Source organism: Nesoenas mayeri, assembly GCF_963082525.1.
Source record: "Nesoenas mayeri genome assembly, chromosome: 3".
Lineage (NCBI taxonomy): Eukaryota > Metazoa > Chordata > Aves > Columbiformes > Columbidae > Nesoenas > Nesoenas mayeri.
In genome coordinates, this window is record NC_137544.1 from 16,374,361 (window position 1) to 16,398,008 (window position 23,648).

The 23,648-nt window shown below is 45.1% G+C and overlaps 1 protein-coding gene across 1 annotated transcript in view; it reads right to left on the reverse strand.

Moving 5' to 3' along the window:
* Positions 1–4,216: 4,216 nt before the first annotated feature.
* The window catches only part of GRHL1 (grainyhead like transcription factor 1), a gene marked incomplete at both ends in the record, with an annotated part of 38,723 nt that continues 19,291 nt past the window's right edge, over positions 4,217–23,648 (reverse strand). Inside the window, 8 exons of the mRNA XM_080342684.1 lie at positions 4,217–4,331; positions 5,533–5,597; positions 7,251–7,336; positions 9,134–9,222; positions 9,325–9,362; positions 10,746–10,885; positions 13,201–13,288; positions 19,140–19,298. Coding sequence (XP_080198810.1) covers positions 4,217–4,331; positions 5,533–5,597; positions 7,251–7,336; positions 9,134–9,222; positions 9,325–9,362; positions 10,746–10,885; positions 13,201–13,288; positions 19,140–19,298 — 780 coding nt within the window. The remainder of the gene's footprint in view (positions 4,332–5,532; positions 5,598–7,250; positions 7,337–9,133; positions 9,223–9,324; positions 9,363–10,745; positions 10,886–13,200; positions 13,289–19,139; positions 19,299–23,648) is intronic.

Sequence of the window (23,648 nt, forward strand, 5' to 3'; positions counted from 1 at the left end):
CACTGCTCCCCACAGAGCCCTGGGCACGCTGACACAAGCCCAGCAATTGGGAAGGTCTCGGCTCAGAACAGCAGCTGCCTCAGGGCAGCAGCTGCTGCAGGGCCAGGGAGCCAGCTAGAGCTTGTCGAGACATTGCTAATTGTGAGAAAGAGGAGCTGAACACCCCTCGGGACACTAAAGCAATGGCAGCATTAGGAGTAGTCTGGAGAATTAGAACCACAGAATGGCTGGGGTTGGAAGGGACCTCTGGAGATCATCTAGTCCAACCCACCTGCTAAAGCAGGTTCACCAGAGCAGATTGCACAGGAATGTGTCCAGGTGAGTCTTGAATGTCTCCAGAGGAGACTCCACAACCTCTCTGGGCAGCCTGTTCCAGGGCTCTGGCACCTCTAAGTAAAAAAGTTTCTCCTCATGTTCAGATGGAACCTTCTGTGCTTCAGTCTGTGCCCACTGCCCCTCATCCTATTGCTGGGCACAACTGAAAGGAGTCTGGTCCCATCCTCTTGACATCCACCCTTGAGATATTGATAAGCATGGACTTTAACTGAGCATTTCCATCTGGGGAAGGTCAACACCTGCAGCTTCACCAGTGGTCCCCACCACCACCTGGGATGTGCCAGTTTACAAGTAGCTCCTCCTGGAGAGGCACCCCCTGCTCCCCATAGCAATGGCAGGCTGGCAATGACATGAAGATCCCTCAGATCAGGAACAGCCACTGGCACCCATGGGAAGCCTCAGGCTCACAGTGGAGACGCATCTGGCACTGCCCAGGGCACAGCAGGGGGCAATACCGCCCCCCCTAGCCCCGCTTTGGTTCAATCTCCAGCAGAGATCAGCAGCCATCACCAACCCACTACACATCTGAACTTACCGATGGCTTTTTGGGGTTGTTTCCCTGCCAAAGGAAAGCATCCTACTAAAACACAATGCTACACAGCTCCCCCACGCCCAGAAATGAATGAGGTCAGTTGAAATCAAGCAGAGAACGGGACTAACCCTTTCTTATGTGGGAATAACTGCAAGGCAGGCATTTGGCTTATTTTCTTCTACAAAAAGGAGAAACCAGGAAACAATCCTTCAGGTTTTGTTTTATAGATCCTCTTGAAGAGAAAAATAAAAGGGGTAGGCCAAAGGCATTTATAGGTAAAAGACTCATCATTAGAAATGAACATATAAAATTTAATAGCTTGGTTTAAAATGCATTTTCAATTAAAAAACAGCAGTCAAAACAAACAAACAAAATCAGTTTCATAAAACATACGTAACATTGCTGCTACTGTTATAAGACCCGTGTCCCAGAGTATCTTATAGTGGAAAACAATCGTCAGATTTAGTTCACATACTTCATTAAGCAGTAAAAAGAAATAACATCCATGTCAATCCTACCTCTACGGAGACTCTACATCTACTTCCCTGACCCTAGACTGAGCGTCTGTAATAAAACTTCCATTTGCAATAAAAATGTGTAAATATATATATATGTATTCTATATATCAGGTTTAAAAAAAGAAATTCCCTTGCCATAGTAACATTATTCCCGTGACTGCTGCAGGGAAGCCCAAGCTGGGGGTTGGTCTCAGCTGGGTACGAGTCCCATGGCTGCTCTACAGGTGGTGGATCCCTGTGTGAGGTGGCATGTGATGGCCAAGTCTCTTCAGCACCCTGTGCTGCATGGCAGCTCCTCTCCTTTGGATTCGAGCCCACAGTAACGGATGCATCCACGAGGAGTTTGCTTAACTCCAGGCACAGAATGAAGAGGGGGCCACACGGTGCCCAGAGTGTCAGCAAGCCTCTGTGGGGCCAGACAGCGGAGAGGAGGAACGAATGGAACAGTCTATGAACCAGCTCAGGACTGGGCTGAACACAAATCTCAAAATACTATAGATCATGTAAATCATTTAAAAAATATGGCAGGGAGGAACTTCAAGTAGTCACCTAGTCTCAGCACCAAGGGACAATGAGCTATACCTGTGACAGTTCAGAGACCACTGTGCCCAGCCTGGTTCTGAAGATCTCTGATGTCAAATTCTGGGCTCCCTGGGCAAACTGCGCTTCTCACTAGAAAAAACCACCTTGACACCTAACCTCAATTTCTGCAATTTACACCCTACTTCTTGCTGTGCTTGCGATGGGCTGGGAGAACACCATCACATGCTGGGAGGCTGCTCCCCTCAACTTGCTCTTCTGAAGATGACCCCTCACCAGGAACTCATCCAGCCCTGTCCTCATCAGAGGCCACGAGCTCCAGCTGAAGGACAGGGCGGTCTGGCCCTGGGGACACCCTGGGGACAAGGCTCTGCTGAAGGGCACGGAGCTCCCACAGAGGCCTCGGCGATGCCAAGTAGAGCAAAAGGCAGATCTCCCATTTCTTGCAGGCCATGCTCCTTTTTGTGAGCTCAGTGTCGCATTTGCCTCCCTCTTCCAAACAGCAGCGTGACACAGCCGAACAACATTCAGTTACAATTTGTTAACCATTAAGTAGAATCATATCCTACTTTTCCAGGCTATTTCTCCAGCCTATCCAGATTGACCATCACATCCTAGGTGAGGAATATGCAGCTCTTCTCAGTTTTATGGTGTCTGAAAACATCACAAACCTCTCTTTCATTATCCAGATCTCTAAAAAAAAAAAAAGCACTAAGTGACACTGGACCTGGTACTAGCACTCACCTGCTCACCATGTAATGCAGGTTTTTGCCTTAGAGCCAAGTGCGGCTGTTTAAATGTTCCTCTTTCACTTGCTACTAACCAGAGGGGTGCCTTTCCTTCATAAGCACATGCACACAACAAGTAAATACTGTACAATCCACTGCAGAGCAGTTTTTTTGGAGGTGTTGGCACTCTCAGCTGGGGCTAGGCTCGGGACACCTGCTACCAGCTGCCCCTCTGTGGTCTCTCCACCTCAGCACTGATTCAGTGTCTGACAATGTATATACAAAGGAATGCTTCACTGCTGCGCTGGGATGCCACCTTCCTCTCTTAAAGGCCTTGTCTGTGCACTTCCAGTTGTGGACATCCTAGGACCCTGCAAGCTGGCTCCAACCCACGGGTTCATCCAGCCTGAGGGGCTGTTGTGGACAGCATCCAGCTGAGCCTTAAGTCTATTGCTAAAGGAAAAAAACAACAACAACAAAAAAATCCACCCTCTAGGAGACCTTCTTCCTGACCCCCAGAAGTGAATCTCAAGTGATCTGCAAGTGCTCAGCTCCTCTCAGGACCCAGCTCTCAGGCTTGGCACAAGTCACCTCCCCGGGGGCAGCGGAACGCAGCCTGTCAGGGCTCAAAGCGGCAGCTCATAAGAGAAGGCAGGACTGCCATTGCCTTGCTGTGCAGGAGGGTTTAGGAGAGAGCCAATACCTTTTTCCTTCCACATAGGAAGATCTGTGTTGAACAAGCAGGTCTCTTGTGCCTTCTATGAATGTACAAACGTGTGCTCACCTTTGGTGCGTGTTAAGGGCTTGTCCATTTTTAAATAGCTACATTAAATATCTGTTTCCTCTGTATATGGCATCCTTTTAGATGGGCTCCATTGCATATATTCACGGTATATACAGAACACCGTATTTTATATATATTATATATCACTTGTATGTACACATTTACAAACCTTCAAAAAATATATTGCACTTATATACAATATAGCTTCATCTGATGAGAGTTCACACAGTTACTAAGGCGAGTTCTTCATAAGCAAGGCAGTTTTACATTCCCCCCAAATGACACAAGTGATTTCAAGTCTGCCCTGTTCAAGAGTAAACATTATAAAGACTTTTCTCCAACCTGCACGCAATTGCTATTAGTATCAACGAGTAGTTTCGTAGCTCTACTTAGCAGAAAACAGTCCAATAAAATGGCATTAGCTGATAACAGGCTCAAACATGGTTACTGGATAGATAAATAAGATATCACCACTCTAAAGGCCACCTTCCAGGGGTTTTCCCCTCCCGTATTTAGTAGTGTTCTATACATGCTCTCTATTTCATCACCGATCTTTGCTCACTCATTTCAAGTGCAAATAAGTTCATGAGCAATATCATGTTCTTAGCAAAGAACAGAAACACAAACATATTAAGCAAAAACACTGCTCTGCTCCCCAGAACAAGTCAACATCCAGCTTTCTTCTGGAGAAGGTGATTAGCGTTTTGCCCAGCATCCTAAATTATGGGAAAATGTTCACTTGAGACCTTTGTTTAAAATCCACAGAGGATCCACGATCTTAGATCTCAGTGAGAGTGAGCTTGTAAGATCCTCCAGCTTCTTCAATTTGCAACTGGAAGGTATCTTCATTAGAATAATGTTTCACGATGTTATCGTCCATATTGACCAGAATTCTGAAAAAATAAAACAAGGCAGGGAGATATTACTGTTCTAAATGGCAGAGACGGCAAAGGTGCCCTCAAGTCTCAGAGAGCCTGGACTATGCAGAGGTAAGGCAAGATGCCTGCTCACCTATCTCTGACCCATTGCTTCCTACAGCAGATCCAGCTGTTCTTGCCCAAACCTGCCATGAAGGCTCACAGCCATGCTTGCAGGATCTCAATGAAAAGGTTAAATCTGGCTCCCAGGTCAGGGAGGGAGATCTCAGAAAGGGCAGAAACCCTTCTGAAGCTGCAGACACTTGGGCAAACTTTGGGCTCTGAACCGGTTTGTCTGACAGCTATAAAGCATCTGCATAAAACCCTACAGAGCCTGCAGGGAAGAAACTACCGACGCCTGGCTGCTTCCAGTCCTTACCCGTGTGTTTATGTGTGAGCACACAAATGCGAGTGTGCGTGTGAACGCACACAACCACCCTTAGCGGTAGTTTCGCTACCATCACCACAAAACTTCTGCAGTGATTCTGCTATGAAAGCACAGCCCTTAAAACTACATTCCAAAGGTGATTAAAAGACATTTTTACAGCCAGAGGGGCTTTGGGAAAGGAACTAAGATACCAAAGTGACTTCAGAAACAGGAAAAACACAAAAACAAACACACACAAACAAAAAAAAATATCACAAGAAAATTAAAAGAGATTAAAAGGAGCAATAAAAGCAGATATAGTCTGGAATTCCATCCTTTACCAAAAAAAGACTGTGGAGTGTGGCCTCTGTCAGGAGTGGGTACTTTGCATGTAAAGAATGTAGACACAGTGAGTACAGTTAACCACTGGAACAATTTAACACAGGCTAAGGAAGGTTCTTCATCACTGAGGGTCTTTAAAAAAAAAAAATGGACTCTTCTTCCCCTGACATCATCAACTCTGGTTAATACAGCAGTTAACTCAGAGACATCCCCTGACCTGTATTTACTGAGGAAGTCAGACTATGTATTTCTATAGGACACTTACAGTCTTCTGCTCTAGTTGGAGTAGGACTGAATTGGAATAGGATTAGTAATTCCTGTATACACACACACACACACACACACACACACCTGCAAATGACCTTTACACACAGGCAGCACATGGAGGAGTTACAGAGCAGATTTGCCTACAGGTTCAAAAAAAGGAGTTAATATTCTCAGACAGCTGCTCCATAGGTACGTACTCACCCTTTTTTACATTTTTTGAAGATTTTTCCTATTTTATCAAAAGGAACCTCATACTTGTCGGATATCTAGAACAAAAGAAAGCAAGCACTGTTGAAGCAAGGAAACTGCTGGCATTGTCTTCCACTCACTATTTTACAAAGGAACAAAAAAAAAAGTCTGCAGATCAAAACAACCACTCTGCAACTGCTCTGCCCTATGAGGCAATTACTAAATCCTGAACTATAGCATAAGCCCACAGATGAGAATCCCTCCTCTGTCGTTTGCCCAACTTCTGTGCAAAAATTTTAATCATGTTCTAAACCTGGCCACTAACTTCTCATACAGCAACCCCCCGCACCCACACCAAAAAGCCCATACATTAAAAACCACCCCACACTCTGCTTCTCATCTTCTCTTGGCTCTCTGTTCTAAAAAAAACCATATCAAGACCATTTTTAAATCCAGTGTCAGAGGGATCAGGTGAAAACCAGTCGTCATAGCGGCTGGTGCGGGAAGAAAATAGCAACAGAGTGAAGACCTCTGCTGCTAAGGACACGAGCTGATCAGAAATGTCCCCCTCACCCAGCAGAGTGACCTCAGTGCAAAACCACTGCACTTCATCGCATGAACCTCCAGGAAGCCATGAGGTCAGTAACCTGAGCCTGGTTTACTTTGGCAAATTGCTCTGACACACAGACAGCAAGTACCCAACCAATGCACTCTAGCACAGGGTTTCCTCTCAGCTACAGTTGCGTGCTCTCTGTTCCTTGCTTTAAGAAGTCCAAGCAAAACAAAAAAGGCACAGGATGATGGGATAAGGGAGGACTTCACAGCCTCTGCTCCCCCTCCCCAGCCTGCCCCTGCCAGCAAAGCCCCACAGCCAGGAGAGATCCTCAGGTTACAGAACCACTGCTGGGTCCCACAGCTAACACCAAAACCTGGCTGCACAGCCCCAAAGCCTCCATCCTCTGGGCACCAACAAGGCATTAGTCACAGAAACAGGCAGCCAGAAACGTCAGTGTTGAGCTCGTGCCAACCATTACGCCATTCCTTGGAGTTAAGTTCTGCGTTTCCTTTGCAGTGCTGCAACAGCAGGGGTAGTGGAAGGCTATTTTGGAAGTACCAGAGAGCAATTTCATGCACATATACACTGACATATAAAAGTCTTCAAGCACACTCAGAAGGAGGCTTTGAAAGGCTGAAATAAACCCAAGACACTGAACACATTCTGAAAATCACTCCATCTTCTAATTAAAGTACTGTGACATGAGGAGCATCCACAATGGGGAGTTTATTGACCATTTGTTGACAAAATTAGGAAGAGACCTACACAGCTGCTTCTGCAGCTTGGCCAATGCACAGCCTACATAAGCACCGAGACCGGACGGCTCCTTCCAGCAGCACTTGTCATTTTGGGACTATCTCAGGTATCCAGGCATCAAGCCCGACACACATGGATTTTCAAGGAAGACTGAGAACACTCAGACCCCACAGGTGTGGGGTAAGATACTTAAGGGAAGCTTCCTGAAGTCCCTTAATAATGAAAGCATTATTTACATTAATTACCACATTACTGAAAGAAAATCAGGCTTATGCTTTTTATCCAGAAGAAGAGGAATATGTGGACACAAGCTGTGATTGACAGTCTAGCTCCTGTGTACAAGGACTGGACAGCCAAGGATTACACTCACTTTTTCTCAAACTGGAGATGAGGACTATAAACCACTCCCATTACTTACCGCTTCCATGAGACCTTTCAGAGATGGCGTTTTTAACATTAATGCATCAAAGACTTCCTCTGACTCTTTTCGGACATAGAGCAACACTGAAAAGTAAATCAAAGGGAGGACTTTATGGCATAATTGGTCCTCAAAAGCAATCTGTATATGATAGTGGCTAAGTACAAAGCAAAATACACTGAGGATCTCATTAAGAGGTATACATATGTTCAACATACATGGGAGATGGTATCAAAACCATGTAGAGCTAGGTTAGCTCAAAAAATACTTTTTACACACAGAAATACTGCATGCTCAAATATCTTTTTTGTCAAACTACTTCTTTCTCTATTTGCTATTTTCTCTACTTGCTATTTTCTCAATTATTTGAAAAAAAAAAACCCCAAACAACTAAAGTTATATTTGAAACACAGAAAGGTGGAATGCAAATCACAGAGTCTGGAAGCTTTTGGGTATCCATATCTCACAGGTCATCTGCCATAGGACTTTTCACAATAAAGTGATTTGACAGATGCTACAACAGCAGGTGAAGCCATCCCAGCCACCTCCTCATTTTTAAATAATTAAATTTGTACAGTCCTCTGCTCCCCCTACAGTGTCTCATCTCTCTTCCTACCCCTTGCCATGTTTCAGCAATACTCATACCACCCCAGCTGACACAACACACAGACTCAGTCTCCTGCTCAGAGGGGAACGAAAGAATAAGAAACCCAATCAGCAAAGCATTCCTAGCGTTCTCAAGCTCACAGAAAGTCTCTGTATGTAACATCAGCCTCATTAAAAGCTGAGTTAAGGCTGAGGAATAAGCCACGAGAGCAAGAAAGCTTGGACTTTAACAGCTTTGCTGTCTTTAATCCATCTTCTAATAACTGGGTATTGCAGCCTGGATTGTTCACAAGGGTTCATCAGCCACAGCTTTGACACACCTGCAACAATTACTGGCATATCTAATTGCAAAACATGAATTCAGGACAGTGCAGCATCCTGATGGATTTCCTGTGCTAAAGGCAGGTTTTAAAAGGGACTGTAGATTTAAAAAAATGAAGACAGCACATACAGATGATACACCAGCCAAAGGAGAGAGAATCCCACGTGTCTCTTTTTACAGCATAAAGCAACAGGAAAAAAACAGAAGTCTAATTTCCTTTTATAAAACCCATCCTTCCTTACTAATTTATCCAGACTACAGAAGTGCAGCCCCATTACAGTCAGACTTGCTAGACTTAACCTTCACCGCATCACAAGCTTAATCCTCCTCTTTTAATCCTTTAAGCTTTGTCATGGTCCTTCCACACATGACTGCAACGTGCAGGTAATCCTCTACACCATCTCCAAACGGACCTCTCATCTCCTCCTACAACACCACAGCAACATCCACTTCCATATCAAATTGCAAAGGTTGACAACAGGTTGCAAATAAGCAGAATGTTCTCTCAGTGAAGCTCTCAGTGGTGAACAGCCCATTTTCTGGCACCATGAAAGATGCAACAGTTTTGTACCCATAACCAGTTATTGGCATTCACTGCTTAAAGTCCTAGAGAAGATTTCTGAAGTACTTGGTAGTGGATTACAGGATGAATTCTCTCCCCGAATCCACCAAGGAGACTGGTGACCTGCTCACCTCCTCCGAGTCTCTTTTCATACAGGTTTAGAGTCATTAGTGTCTGACTTGGCAGAAAAACACAGAAATTCTGACGCTGCAAAACATTCACAGAGCTGAACTATATCCGGATATACGAACTCTCCCTACTACTACTCAAAGCCAGAAAAATCAGACTGAAGTATGCTCCAAAATACATTAAAGCAACAACCCAGCCTCAGATGCATCTATCATGATGGACAAATACTCCAGTAATTCAGTCTCTGGAAGAAGAAAATAGTACCTCTTTTTGGCTCTTCTATTCTGGCCATCTTATTTGGAGTAGCAATAAAGTCCTCTTCACCAATATAGGCTCCTCTCTTTAGGCTGGAGCTGTCAGTGACAGGGCAAAAAGTCAGCAGCAGTACAATTACAGGGACTTACCCCTCTGTCTGAGGGCCAGCCTGCAGGAGGCTCAAGTAGCACAGCTCTTACCTTTCACCCTCCAGCTCTTCTGAAGCAACAGGAAGGACCTTTTAAAAGAAGTAAAAGATTTTTCTTGACTTACACAGAAAAAACATACACAATTAGCTAGCGAGAACTCACGTGGTACCTAGCCCTCGGAAAACGCCACAAAGAGCTCCAAACGCCACAAAAAGTTGCACAAGGACAGACCCATTAGCTGGTGTAATTTGCTCGTTAGCAATGCCCTCCCCATCCTTTTAAGTGCTACCTGTTAAAATTGACTTAGCGATAGCTTTATTTGCGCTAAGGAATCACTGGCATGGAACAACAATCCTGCTGCATCCAGCACGAGCACCAACAGCACCGGGTTAAAAGAGAAGGAGCTGCAAGAGCCAGCAGAAGGGTCACCCATCCACCCCACTCCTTAGCGCAGGGACACAGGGGAAAACAAGGCTGTCAAGTAGGGAAGCCAGCCACAACTACACTACTAGAAGTAAGATGTTTTGGTCCAAGCAATAAACATAGGCCCTTCCTTTTAATACACAAATAATACTTGCACTTAGGGTTGTGAAAATTTTATCCAGAACTAAAATTCCTTTCCTCATATTATCTCTCAACCCTGTATCAAATGACACTTCGGCTTAATATTCCGAAAGCTAGTAAGCATTTTCTTTACCTCTTTTCATAAAGAGAAAGTAAAGAGTCTCCAGTGAGAGACAGGAACATGCAGGAGCCAAACAGCTTTCTATGTGGACTAGCACAGTCTTCTGACAGAGCTCAGCACTAGAGCCTTCACATGAAAACATGGCAAGAAGTCAGTCTTATGGATAACAAGTTTATTCTCCCTCCCTGTTAGGAGCTTAGGCAATGCTCTTAAAAAGTAAGGTTTAGATTCTGTAGAGCATGCCAGAACTCCCAGCACAGGAAAGCTGAAGATTTTGAAACTCTGTTATGCTCTAATTTTTTCCCTTCCAGTTTCCTGTCAGCTGGGACTTTCCAGGAACGGCGTTGCAGGGCGCTCTGGCAGCAGATCACAGAGCTGACACTCGCCAGTTCCACACAACAGATTTTCACCCCGCAGCAGGAGCAGGCTGGAGGAGCCCGAGGTCTGCAGCAGCACGGCAGGAACCCAGGGGATGTTACAAGAGAAAACCAGCCTGCAGTTCATTCAGTGAACTCTCAGCTGGAGATGCTTTGGAAACGTCATTTCAGGTTTATGGCAACAGGAGTTGATAGGCAAATAATTTATTCACAAAACATCCCCAGTTAACTCTGGCCAATGGAACTAGGAGCAACATCTCTTGCTCATGTGAGACTCAGCCTGTTTTTGTTCGCAGCATCAGTGCAGACAGTCTGGCATTTCCTTCGTCTGTATGTACACAAAGCATCCCAGGCTTTTTGCAAATACATGCCATAGCCCCCTCATCCCCACACCCACGAGCTTTACTTACATGAGCACCACGTTGAAGATTTGCAAAGTGAACATCAGGAATGAAAAGGACTGGCTGAGTGTCTAGATCCATGAAGGGCTTGAAGACAGTGATGTCCGTACGTTTGTGTGAGGGAAGCATCGGCACTTTGACATCAGAAACTGCAGAGACCAAATATCGGAACAGAGGAGAGTGAGGACACCGGCAGGGCTGTGGCTTTCCTACATCATTTAAGAGGCACGGCTGTGGCTTTCCTACATCATTTAAGAGGCACATATGCTGTTGAACACAGGAACTCTGTAGTCAGCATCAAAGTGAAAAGCTGCTGTGGTAGAGGAGCGTGAAGCTGGGTTGTCTGTCTCTCAGATGAGGGCCTGGACACTGAGGAAACAGCTAATTTGACAGAGGAGCAGGAGTTTGCTCCATGTCTCCAAGTGAGCTCTTTGATTTTTGTTCAGATATTGAACTGGGCTGGGGAATGATCTCACCCCAAAGGAACACATGTCTTCCATGTACCAAGCAAACCATTCAAACAGAGGGACAAAGACCAGTCCAAGCCCCTCTTCTCCCTGTCTGTTCACTCAAAAGAGTGCTGGATTTCCCATACCAAGAAAGAAGAAAGAAGACAGAGGCAACCTACAACCCACATGGTTCCAGTTGGGAGCCTCTCAAAGAGGCAACACCACAGAAGCACCATTGCACTACAGAGGTGGTACAACTACCCTAACTCTAGATATAGCATCTTGCAAGAAACATTTCAATTCCATCCTTTCAAGTTTTGTATTTTTGTTCATCTCCTTGTTCATACTGGTCACTTCAAGCTGCCAGGTCTCAGTTCATCCCCCACCAGGACCAGCACTGTCTCCAACAGAGCATTTGGGCTCTCACCACACACCAGCTGATGTGACACAAGCCACCAAGGGGACAGACTTCACCTAGAAAGACCCATCTGGGAGAGAGTGAGGCAGGATGTGCCTTAAACTGCCCTTCAGACACGTTGATGTCAAACTGGCCATAGCTGAAGACTTCTACTCAGTTTAGCACATGGAAACATTGGGTCAAAACAAGTGCAAGCAAAACATTTTAGTTCATGTACCCAGGGGAAAAATATACTTTTTTTTCCCCTTCTAAACCAGATGTTTTTAAAGATTGCTCAATCCCTGTAGAAAATAACTTTGTCCAGAAGTCACAAACTACACAAACTATTTCTGCTGGTGACAAGTCCATGTACACATGGCATTTGTGATCTTGGAGGTGTGTATAACAGCCTATGACTTAAAACAGTCAAAAACTTCCCACACAAGAACTAAACAGCAATGGATTGTACTTTCCAGGAAAATAAAGGTCACATCAGGCTAAGGGCAAACCTAGGAAATTCACACTGGAAAGCAGCTTTTGTCAAAACATAAGATCTTGGAAATCTGTGTTGAAACTGTTTGCACTTTCCAGCTATTACGCAAAGGGCTGCATGCAGTAATCTTCTGGGAGTGCTGGTGCTACTACACTTGTGAAATGCTAACAGTGTGCTAAACCTACCTTTCATCATGTACTTTGGAAAAACAACAAAAAACCCCCACAAAAACAAACCCACACCACAACCAACAATCGCCCTTTCTGCAACTGCCCTTGAGCAAACGGGTTCCCTCATAGCGTAATCTTCGTCTGAAGCTGCTCCAGCAACCTGTACCTGCCGTGTCAGGAAAATCCTGCCCAGCAAGCCGTGAGGCTCATGCTTGTTGAACCAGTTGGACTGTTAATAGCACGGCTCTGACAAGCACAGCGAGCAGAGCATGCACCTGCCTCGTGCAAAGGAAGAGCAGGGAGATACATTTTCCTCTGAGCGGCTCTGCTGGTCAATAACTAGTCATTCAAACACAGGATCTGCTTCAGTCATCTGCAGCAATTAAAAGAGAGATGCTCAGCTGGAAGCAGCTCCACAGCCTTTACACACTACAAGTGCTGAGGCCTTCACAACTTCTACTGAAATTCCTTACTACAAAACACTTTGCTCCAGAAGAATAAGCATAAGGCTGGGAGGCGGGAGGCTCAGTCCCAAGGCTGCCACCACCTTGCTGCACAGTTAAACACACATTTTTAACATAAGTTAAAGCCTAAGTTTAGGAGCAAGCTGGAAACACTTGGAACAGCTTCAGTACTTACTGCAGGGGCTCCAGCAGTGCCCCCCCTCAAAAAAAAAGAAACAAATCACACACTCACCCTGTTATTTCAACTGCTAAAGACCATACCTGATGGAAAACATGTCAGGACCCCATCTTGGACAGGAAGAACTAGGTAGAAGTGAAGTACTAAGTGGTTCGGTATGTTGCACAACACAATTGCTCCATAAGCAACTGCTTAAAACACACACTGTTCCATAGGGGATAAAAATTGACTTTGGAGAGTTCTACTGTGCAAATTATTTGTAACCAAAATGAGATCTAATACTTAAAATACCAATGGAATAATTTCTACTTACAGGCATTCAACTGAGAGCTGGGGTCAGTGCACTTGCCTTTTCTCTTGCTTTGCTTTCGCTCTTCATCCCTGATCTTCCTCTCTGCTCCCTGCCAGACAAGAGATTAAGGGGAATGGGGAGAGAGAGGAAGTCTTTTTTAGGTTGGTTTGGTTTTTTTCAGCTGCAGAGGCAAGAACACTCATTCTTCCAGATCTGTGTTTGTGGAGGTCAGTTTCACCATACCCAAGCTGCAGGTTTGCCAGAGTGTGCCAACTTTGAGGTCTGCCCAGTGTTTACTTTCAAGTCCTGTCGTCTAATGAAATCAAACAATCATATGCAAGATGCAAACACTTGGTTTTCTTTCAAGTCAGATGGGGACATGATGACAAAAGACACCCACAGCAATAACAATAGTATGAAGTGTGAGATAAAATACAACTGAACTGTATAAAACAATCAAAACTTGCAGTTTAACAGTTCACTAGATTGTCATTAAATCCTGATCTATTAAAACCAAGCCAAACTTGGATTCACCAAGCACAAAATACCACCCCGCATGTTGCACATGGAGCCCGCAGCAGTTAACCAGCCTTCACAGATCTCAAGTTGAAGATGCATAATCGTGAAGCTGATGCTACTATTTCTCTTTTTCTAGAGGTCAGGCTATGGGGGAATCCACAGATACCTAACCAGGCTCTTGCCACGGTTCCTGGCCCTTCAAACCAAGCAGCAGCGAGGAGAGAACTATTTTCTGTAAGGTGAAGGCAGCTACGATGGAGAGAGAGAGAAAAGGAAGAAAGAAGGTTTGTATTGGAATTGTGTTCACTCCTCTAGCTGTGCCCAGACCTACCCAACCATGGGTTAAGGCAGGGATGTCATGTTGCCAGTTGCACAAGGTGACAATCCCACAGTAGATCCCCAACACTCAGTCCTGGTGCTACCACCAGATCACCGGTGTTCTACCTGTCTCCCAACAGCCTCCTGCAAAGCAGGGTAAGAGGCAACAGTTATCTGGCCACAGGAAGCCACTATGTCTCATTCCCATCCCTGTAAAGCTGCCAAAACATACCCACGTCCTTACACAGTGCTCGAGGAGACTAGATTAGTTATGGCAAACGAGATGCTAAAAACCACATGGCAATGGGGTGGAAAACGGTGCCTAAAGCTCAGCACAGAAGGGCAACAGCCCTCCCAGCCTCACAGTAAATCAATACCCTACAGACAACAGGAAGCCTGTGCCTGCTAGATAGCAGTGGGCATGTCTGCACTAGTGATAAAAAGGAAAGTGAGCCTAAATATTTGATGTGCATTAACATTTAGGTATCACCTTTTTTCCCACGTAACAGAAGGGACACAAGCAGCTTCAGGCAGCTGCTGTGAAAAAGAGAAAAAATTACTAACGAAGACACAGCCATTGGCAGCTTTGCTTGACTCTGTAAATCTGATACAGCCCACTACAGCAAAGACATCCCACCTAAACCTCAGCACAGCCAGACCTGCATCCCTCTGCATCTTCCCTTACCAGAACAGTCACAAGATCTCAGCTTGACAGGAGAAAGACCAGATTTACCTTTCACACAGCAATAATAAAATTCTGCTACTCAAACACTGTGCTACAGGGAACAGCACCTGCTTGCTTGTGAAGAACGTGCTAATCCATCCAGAGTACATGTTTTGAGAAAACCTCTGCCCTCCCATACCTACAGCCAGAGCTCTGCTTGAAAGTCAACTTGTTCCAGGCTACAGGGGCCTGGGTAAACACATCTTAAATGCCACATTAAAAAAAAGAAAGCTATGTTCTGATAACAGGCTTTTCCGCCTTGCCAGCGGAGCTCAGTGACAACCAGGACCAGATACTTTTAAAGACAAGACACCGGCAATCCTGTATTCTGCAATCATGGAATAAATGGGATTGTAAGAAAGAGGTTTTCCCAACTTCATCACCTAAGGAACAGCCTACTGTCTGAAAAGCAAGACTTCATCCTCTTGTATATACATTAAGGGCTTTTTTGGGATTTTTTTTGCTGTTGTTCTTTCCCTCAAAGTCTCCAGCTTTGTAAGACATTCTTGGGCTGAGAAAGGGAAGCAGCAGTTTGGGGAGAGCTGCCATCCCTCTGTTCCACAAACATGATGTATTTGATAAGCAACAGAGATGCAGGGAGAGGATGCGACACTGAGTCATAACACACTGGGATCTGGACCCTTCATGACGCTGTGGGACTCCTGGCTTCTGCACTGGGGCTGTGCTGGTCGGGTGTGCTCTGGGCATGGGGCGCTGCTCCGCACCCCCTCCCGTGCTGGGTGCAGCTCTGGCACTCCACGCACAAGCTGTTCAAGCTCTTCCTCTGCCCTGAGGTCCCAGTGGCCAAGCTGCCGGGGATACTGGTAGGCAAAATATTGGACAGAACCCTGCAATGTGCACTCCTAGCCCAGAAATCCAACCATATCCTGGGCTGCACAAGAACCATGACCAGCAGGTTGAGGCAGATGATACTCCCCATCTTCTCCACTCTCATGACAGCCCACCTTGAGCACTGTGTCCAGCTTTACAGCCCGTAACATAAGGACACAGACCTGTTGGAGCAAGTCCAGAGGAGGACCGCAAAGATGATTAGAGCATTGAAGCACCTCCCTATGAAGAGCACACACAAAAAGAGAGGCAGCAGATGACAGCCAGCCAGTGTCCAGGTTCAAGGCCAGTTCAGGCATGCAATGCAAGCACAGCCATAACAAACAAAAGAACAGAAGGGACCGACACAGAGCTGCCTGTCCCTGTTAGGTGGCCACAGCATTGTCATTTCGTGGTGTTTTTTCCAACAGGCCTCTACAGTATAGACTTGGCCCTCCACAAAGACAACATGGATAACAGCACTTCTACAGGTAAGAGTGGCCACAGGAAGACAAACACATTAAGGACAGTAATACGTGTGGATTCTATAGTAACGATGGTCCTGTAAACATTCAAGACCAGCTGCTTGATTACCCAAGGTTCAAAGCAGGGCAGAAAATGGGTGCTCTTTCGAAAATGCCAATGCTCTTATTGGACCCTGGAGACAGTGGCCAGTGTTGGGGCCTACAAGTCAGTACCTGCAGCTGTCTGCTTACAGGAGCACTTGCCCAGAGGCTCAAAGAAGCCTTTGAGAACACAGTTTAATTCAATTCAGTGACAAACAGTATTCAGCTTGTCGGGCTCTGTCCCCAGCTCTCATTGCCAGACCCAGCATGGATCTGAAAGGCAGCAAACTTCAACACCATTTCTATAAATGCAAATTGCAGAATCACAAGGCACCAACCTCACACTGACTGCATGTTCACAGAACCAACAACAGTCAGATTAAATAAAGAAAAGTAATCTTTTCCCCCTCCCTCTCCTTTTAATTCAGGTCCAATTTGCGAAGTATCTGGACGAGTAAAGCAGAAAGAAAGGTCAAAATCCCGAAGGAAAATAGAAGATCACTGGCATTACTATACTAAGAGATTTGCTGAAATTTATGGTATAGACTCAAAAGATCTCCTTTAAGCCACACACTGACTACACGTCTGCCCTTTTATTAGCCAATTTGTCTTATTAACTTGTCAGTAGCTTTAGCACAGTGTCAGTAATTGACTGGACAATTTATGAGTAAAAGAACCCCTGTTCCCTGCAGCAAGTCTATACTCACTGGTGCTGTAGAGAACATAGATTGATAACACACAAGACTCCCAGATAATAAAAGAGCTGTAGATGACATACTTGCCTTCATCTCATTTTAGAGGTAAAAAAAGTCGGGGGGGGGGGGGGGGGGGGGGGAAGAGGGGTGCTGAAAAAAGCCCATGAGACACAAGGCTCTTGGGCTCACTGGCAAGCCTTTAAGATACTCTGGAGAACATTTGTTAAGACCCTAGTAAATTCTTCGCAGAAACCATCACAACAGGAGTGTCGAGGGTTTAGATTGCGGGGTGACAATAAAACCCTGGCAGATGTATTGTTAACCTACTCTCTCCCCCCACTTCCCCTTTTTGACCCTCCCTCTCCCCCCTTCCCACTCAGGAGAGGCGATTGGGAGGGAAAGAAGGACAGAGAGAAGAGAGCTGGAAAAAAATTAAAGATGTTTTACTAATGCTACTAATAAGAATAGAGAAAAATATACAAAACCAATCTTGAAAGTCTCAGCAACCGCAGAGCTGGCACCCAAAGTCCTGGATTAGACTCCACAGCCAACCAGAGCTGGATTCAGTCTCTCACTAGGCCTCAGTTTGCAGGGATGACTAGCAAGGTCCTCTCCTAATGTCGGCCATAAGGAAAAGGCAAAAAGGGACAAGATCCTCGTGATCTCCCACTTTTATATGAAGTATTCACGTGAACGGAATGTTATACACAGTTGGTCAGTTTCTTGGTCACCAGTTTCTCATTGCCCCTCTCGGGAGATGTCCATCCATGCTTATCAATAAGTTTGCATTCCATTGCTATGTTTACCAAAACATGTGCCTGGTTCTCCAGGAAAATGCAGTTAATATGAAGACTTTAGCTGACAGGCAAATTCACTAAAAGAGAAACTTGTTTTTAACAAAACCAGGACAAGGAGTCATCTCAGGAGGCACTTGAAGGATGATGACTAAGTTTACACTGGCAGGCAGCTACAGGCAGGTTCTCCCAACCCTGCAGGAAAGCAGGAGGGCCTATTCAAAAGCATATAGATGGACAACAAAATGTGGCAGGATGGGTCAATGGGGTGCTACAGCAGAGGCAGATTGTGGAGGGCTCATATCTCTTGGGAGGTAAATGGAGGCAGATCAATGGCACAGATTAATCTTTGCGACAGTGTCCTGGGGGATGACAAGGCAAAACCACACAGTATGTGACGATGCAAAGCCAGCACAGAACTCCAAGAGTGGGTAGCACAAGCCCATCTCAGACCTGCAGCTGCAGAGAGGTGTTCAAGATATCACTCCCAAAGAAGAGGGAGTGCTGGATGCAAAGAACAAGAGTCAAGCAGGATGCCAGCAAAACAGGATGCCTGTGTTGCTTACAGAAATCAAAAGGAGGACTAGGGAAGTCCAGGCAGCATTTATCCCCATCTAGAAAGCTCTGGGTCACTCTGGAAACAGCAACATTGCACATTACTTGCTCTAGTCCTTCAAAAGATTGTTCAGGCAGGCACACATGACAAAGATCAGAAAATGTCCTTTCTTTGCAAACCCAGTTAAGCTTTTACAACTGCTTTCAGCTCAGCTCCTGCTATGCTGCTTTCAGAGCTTCTGGTGAGCAGTGCTTTGGGAAAGGTGTTAATTCTCTGTGATAAACGCATTAGGCAGAGCAGTCAAATTACAGCACTCACCCTACTTGTAAATGGGCTTGGTTATACTGCTGTATAAAACAGTGGCACAATGAAAACAAACATTTTCTGTTCACAAGATGTGGAAGTTGTTTGTTTTGGTTTGTGGGTTTCTTCTTTGGTTGGTTGGTTTTGTGTTTGGTCGGTTTGTTGTTGTTGTTTTTGGAGGGTTTTTTTGTTTGTTTTTAAGAACAAATGCAATAAGAACACAAAAAGAAATTTAAAAGGACCAGCACAACATTAACTTGCGCAAAAAGACAAGCCTGCACTTGCTCCAATCAATTGCACTGATCTCTCCTGCTGAAGGCACTCTGCAGGACTTTCCAGTGTCTGGAGCACTGACAATCAATCTTCTCCCAGATTGACCTTTCTCCAAAGTCAATGCTCAGGAACGCTTCTCAGTGCTCCAGCATTTTGAGAGCAGCAAATTTATCTGAGGTCATCATAACATCTACGAGCCAAGCAGAAGGGGTTGAAATTTTTCTCCTTGCAAAGGCTGAACACAGGCAGGAGTTTTCAGAGCCAAAACAGCAATTACAAAATCAGATTTAAAACAAAACAAAAAGACACACAAACCACAACAACTCTGCTAAGCTGTGCAACAGCCTTTCCTGAAAGGTCACTGCCACATTGACCCAACCTTACCTTATCGCAGAAGACTTTAATCTGGCAGTACGCTCTGTGGACAGGTTTGTTACTCCTGTTGTTGTAGCTGTAGGTGTCGATCTGAAGATTCAAGGGCAGGCCTTTAACACCCTTCTGAGAGGAGAAATCCGTGCTGAGGCAGTTCACAGAGATGAACACCTGCGGAAGGGGAAAGCAGCGCCCGTCAGTGACACACAGACTCCTGGCCGCTGGGCAAGGGACTGTTGGGTGAGAGCTGAACGCTGGTCCTCACCACTGCAAGCAGGAATGTCTCCTGAGAAATCAAATAAAATCCCCAAAAAGCGATACAACATTCTTAATTCTTTATATGAACCATTACAGGGGGCAAAGGGACTTCGTTCAGAATGAATTTCAAACCCTCCAAACCTCATGAAGACTCTACCCATCTCTTCCAGATATTTCCACCCAACAGATCTCAAATAGCATCAGACTTTCAGCAACGGGAATTCTTCTACATCCAGTCCTCACTGCCCAGTGTTTTATCATCTTGGCATAAACACAACCATGTTTGAAAAATGTATGTTACTGTGGGCAAGTTAAAGCTTTCCATGAGTTTTACATAAGCTGCTGTAAGCACAGCTTATGCTTGAAACTACTTGGCTTTTTGTTGTCATTTCTTTTCGTAAATGATATGTACAGCTTTTAAAAAAATTAGGCAACACATTATCTTTAAACACAGGGATAATGCCATTATTTCAGTGAAAGAGTTTCTGGGCTTTGCATTTAAAAGATTAACACTATTTTGAACATCATGGAGAAAATCAATTGAGAGTGATTTCAGACACATCTAACTACATTTTTGTAACTGCCTAAAAAACATCACAACCAGAGAATAAGTCCAATGCTGCTTAACAGAAGGAAGAGACATCCTTTTGTGGATATGAACACATAGACCAGAATACTTTGTATACAGACATAGGCTTGCTGTGTGCCAGGCTTTTCTCCAGACACAATCCCCATTATCAGCATGTCTCAGAAAAAGTTGCAACAATTAATTACCAGGAATTTATGAGCTATGAAGACCTGCAATAGCTCATCTCCATCTCAAGAATAAAAGCTCGGAAGCTGCTGTTTAAAATAAAAAATTAAAATAATCAAGGCCTCGGAAGCCCGAAGCACCTTGCCAGAGATTCCACAGGAGTACGCAGGAATACTGAGTACTATCCCACTACTGATCACTTACTAATTCTGTGATTACTACAAGCTGTGTGGTGAGTTAGTGCCACCTCCTGGAGCTGTCCCGGAGCTGCAAAATCTCGAGGTAGGTTTTGAAAACCTTATCGGTTTGGGTTAGATTTGTGGCTTTGCAAAGTGCTTGTCATTGGGCTTCCCGATACAGACGCTGCAACATCCTTTACTGGTTTTAGCAAAAGGGAGGAAATGGAAATAACTATCACTAGATTAAGGACACAAACTTTCCCCCCCTCCCCATATATATAACAATTGTATCAAAGGCTAGGGCAGAAGGGGTGGGGAAGAACTAAACATCTTATCTCCTAATAACGTGTTGAAATGTTTGAGATTCACACCCAACTTCTTGCAGCTCCTGTGAGCAGCAGCTGCCCACACCCCGGCTCAGCAAAGTCCCCATCATTCCCCTGCACACACACCCCGTCCCGCAGAGCTGACACGTCCCCGCGGGTCCCTGCAAAGGGACACTGGAAAGCATGAAACAACCCACGTCCCTCCACAGCAAGTTTTTTGGAAAGCATTAAATACACCCCAAATCACAGCCAGGAAAATTATTATAAAATAAGCTCTTCCCCATCTTTCCCAGACTAACCCAAGGGATGGCTTTGCTGGCTTTTATCCGCCCCCTTCCCTTTCAGCTGCCTTCAGCACTGGCACACCCAGGGAAAGCTTCCAGGAGTGTGAAGAGCTGCTTTCACCCACTTCGGAGCCAGGTAATCAGATGTGTGCACAGCACGAATAATTGTGTACTCTGAGCAGGGGTTTTATTTTTAAAGGGGAGTCTCAGCTCTGCTGTTTGCATACTTTTACATTTTAAATTTTAATTTCAAGTTTATTTACCCATACTGAATATTCGTAAACAACTCTCATGCCCGTACGAAGAAATGACGGCGTTCTTCAGGAAAAGACACCCGAGCAGCCATGTCAGCAGGTCCACCATGGCCCCAAAACTTCTGTGAAATCCCTTGTTTTGAATTTCACACCACCGCACACCAGCAGACTCGATGTGCAGCATCAGCCACCAGCTCCCTAGCAAGCGGTGTTGCCTCTTTACCGGATTAATTCAGGTCTGTGTCTTCAGTTTTCACACTTAACAGCCACACAGCACTCTGGGCTGGAGGTAGAAGCGCCAGTCCCAGCACAAGAGACACATGCCAGGGCAGCAGAGCTGCGTGAGTATCCCATGGGAACTCGGGATTGCCAGTCAGATGACAAAGATTATCCTCCTACTTCAGAGTCTCCTCATTTGATTAGCTTTGGTTTTAAGCAGCTGACTTCATTTTCATGCCATTCAAGTCTTTGGGACTCAGGGAAGAAGATGGCAACTGAAACCTAATCACCTCTCTGAAGCAGAGAGCCAGCCTGTCTTCTGCTCATACATTCAAAAGGATCCTCTACTTCTCCCTACCCATCCTGTAACACATATTTTTGAGCAATCCCGCTGCCTTAGCTTCCACAAAAACAGCGTCTTAGAGAACAGCTTTTCCAGTCTGGGCTAAAAGTTTCAAGCCAGCTGCTTTTTGTTCAGGACAATTTGATTTGCCTTAGAAAATAAACGTAAGGCCAAGTGACTGTGCCAGCTACATCCCCACCCCAAAATTGCCAGAAGAAAGAAAAACGTAACCACAGAAGTTGCTCTGCATCTTTAGCCTGCTGAGCAAGATTCCTTTTCATGTGTCCAACCTATTTTTCTAAGGGCAGTTCCGCATTCTCAGCTATATTAAGATGTTGTTACTTTAAAGACAAAAAAAAAAAAATCCATCTTGCCTCCCAAGATTGAACATAAAGACAGCACTTAAAAATAGAGCATTGTCAAGCCTGAGCGCTTACAAACGTGAGTCAAGCCCTCAAAAGTTAGGCAGACTTTTTTAAAAACTGAGATTTCTAAGAGGATTAGAAACCTGTTCTCAAGTTATTTTACTTGCTTGGCAATTAAGCCTTTAGTCTATATTTGAATCATATTTCCAGGCTTATCTTTCCAACCAAAGCCAGGTTTTATTTTCCTTTTCTTTTTGGTTGATCTTTTTTTTCCATGCCCTTTCAAAAAAAAAAAACGCTATTCCTGAAAGCTGAGATTCTCATTGAGGCAAATGGCTTCACGACAGTGGGGCTTCAGATAAAACACCAAATGACGTGAAAGCTGTGAGCTCGTATGAGCTGCTGAGCCCCCACATGTGGCGATTTTCACCCCGACCCCTGCAGAGCCCCCTCTGCCCAGCTCCAGGCTGGGATTCCCGCAGCCTTTGGGGCACACGAGCAGCAGCCCAGCGCACATAGCGAAAGACCCAAGGCGGAGGGATTGAATAAAGCACCTCCCCAGGATCGCACTGGAAGTCAGTGTGGGAAGCAGCCAGACCTCATGACTTCCCAGTTTGCTCTAAACACCCAACCACTCGTACCCCTCCTCGCCTGACTCGGGAGAAACACACCGTGCCTACCTCCAGATCTATGAGAAACAATCTTCCATTTTAATAATGCAGAAAAAAAAATAATCCAGCAGCTCTGCTGTGTGCCCTGAAGGAAAGGCAGCAGAGGCAGCCAAGTTCTTTCCACACAGCACCTTTTTCTAACAAGATCTGCCTTTCAAACAAACCAGGAAAAGCAGGGATAATTAAAGGGCAATCAAAGCGCTGCAGGAACCTCGCTGTCAGCGAGATGAAAGATGCCTCTTTTAAAATGAAGGCTTGCATACCCAGATCTCTTCTCCTCGGTTTATCTTGGATGCCATGCTCTTTTGTCACGCAAAAAGCACCAGCAATTCTGATTAGTGCAAAGGTTACATATGCAGCAACTTCAGATGAAATGTCACCTTGTGTGGCCTCTTCTGACTCACTGCAAAGCTCAGCTGACAAGGAACAATATGTAGATGCACATCAACACCATCTGGGGCGCCCACAGGTAATGGCAGCAGCTCGGCACTGCAAACTCTGGCCCAGCAAACACAGGCACGGGTGAGCCACAACGGCCACGTAACAGATGTCCCCACCGTGCAAAGTCTTGTACATCCTTCTGGATAAGATTCTACAAAGACGGACTTGATACTATTCCAGTCTGATTGCTGTGCTCCGCATGGCTTGTGTTTCAATAGAAGATATCTAAATTTAATTCACCTCCTCCTATTTATGCTCCATTTTATTTTTGTACTGAGAGGATGAAGACATCGATAATCCAAGTCTTTTGGGTATTTCTCTATTTAGAATTCAGATAAAAACTTTCACTCTCTTCTAGGACTAGTAGGCAAAAGCCTCTCATTTTAATATTATATTCAACTTGGAATTGTCAAAATGCTTTTGATTT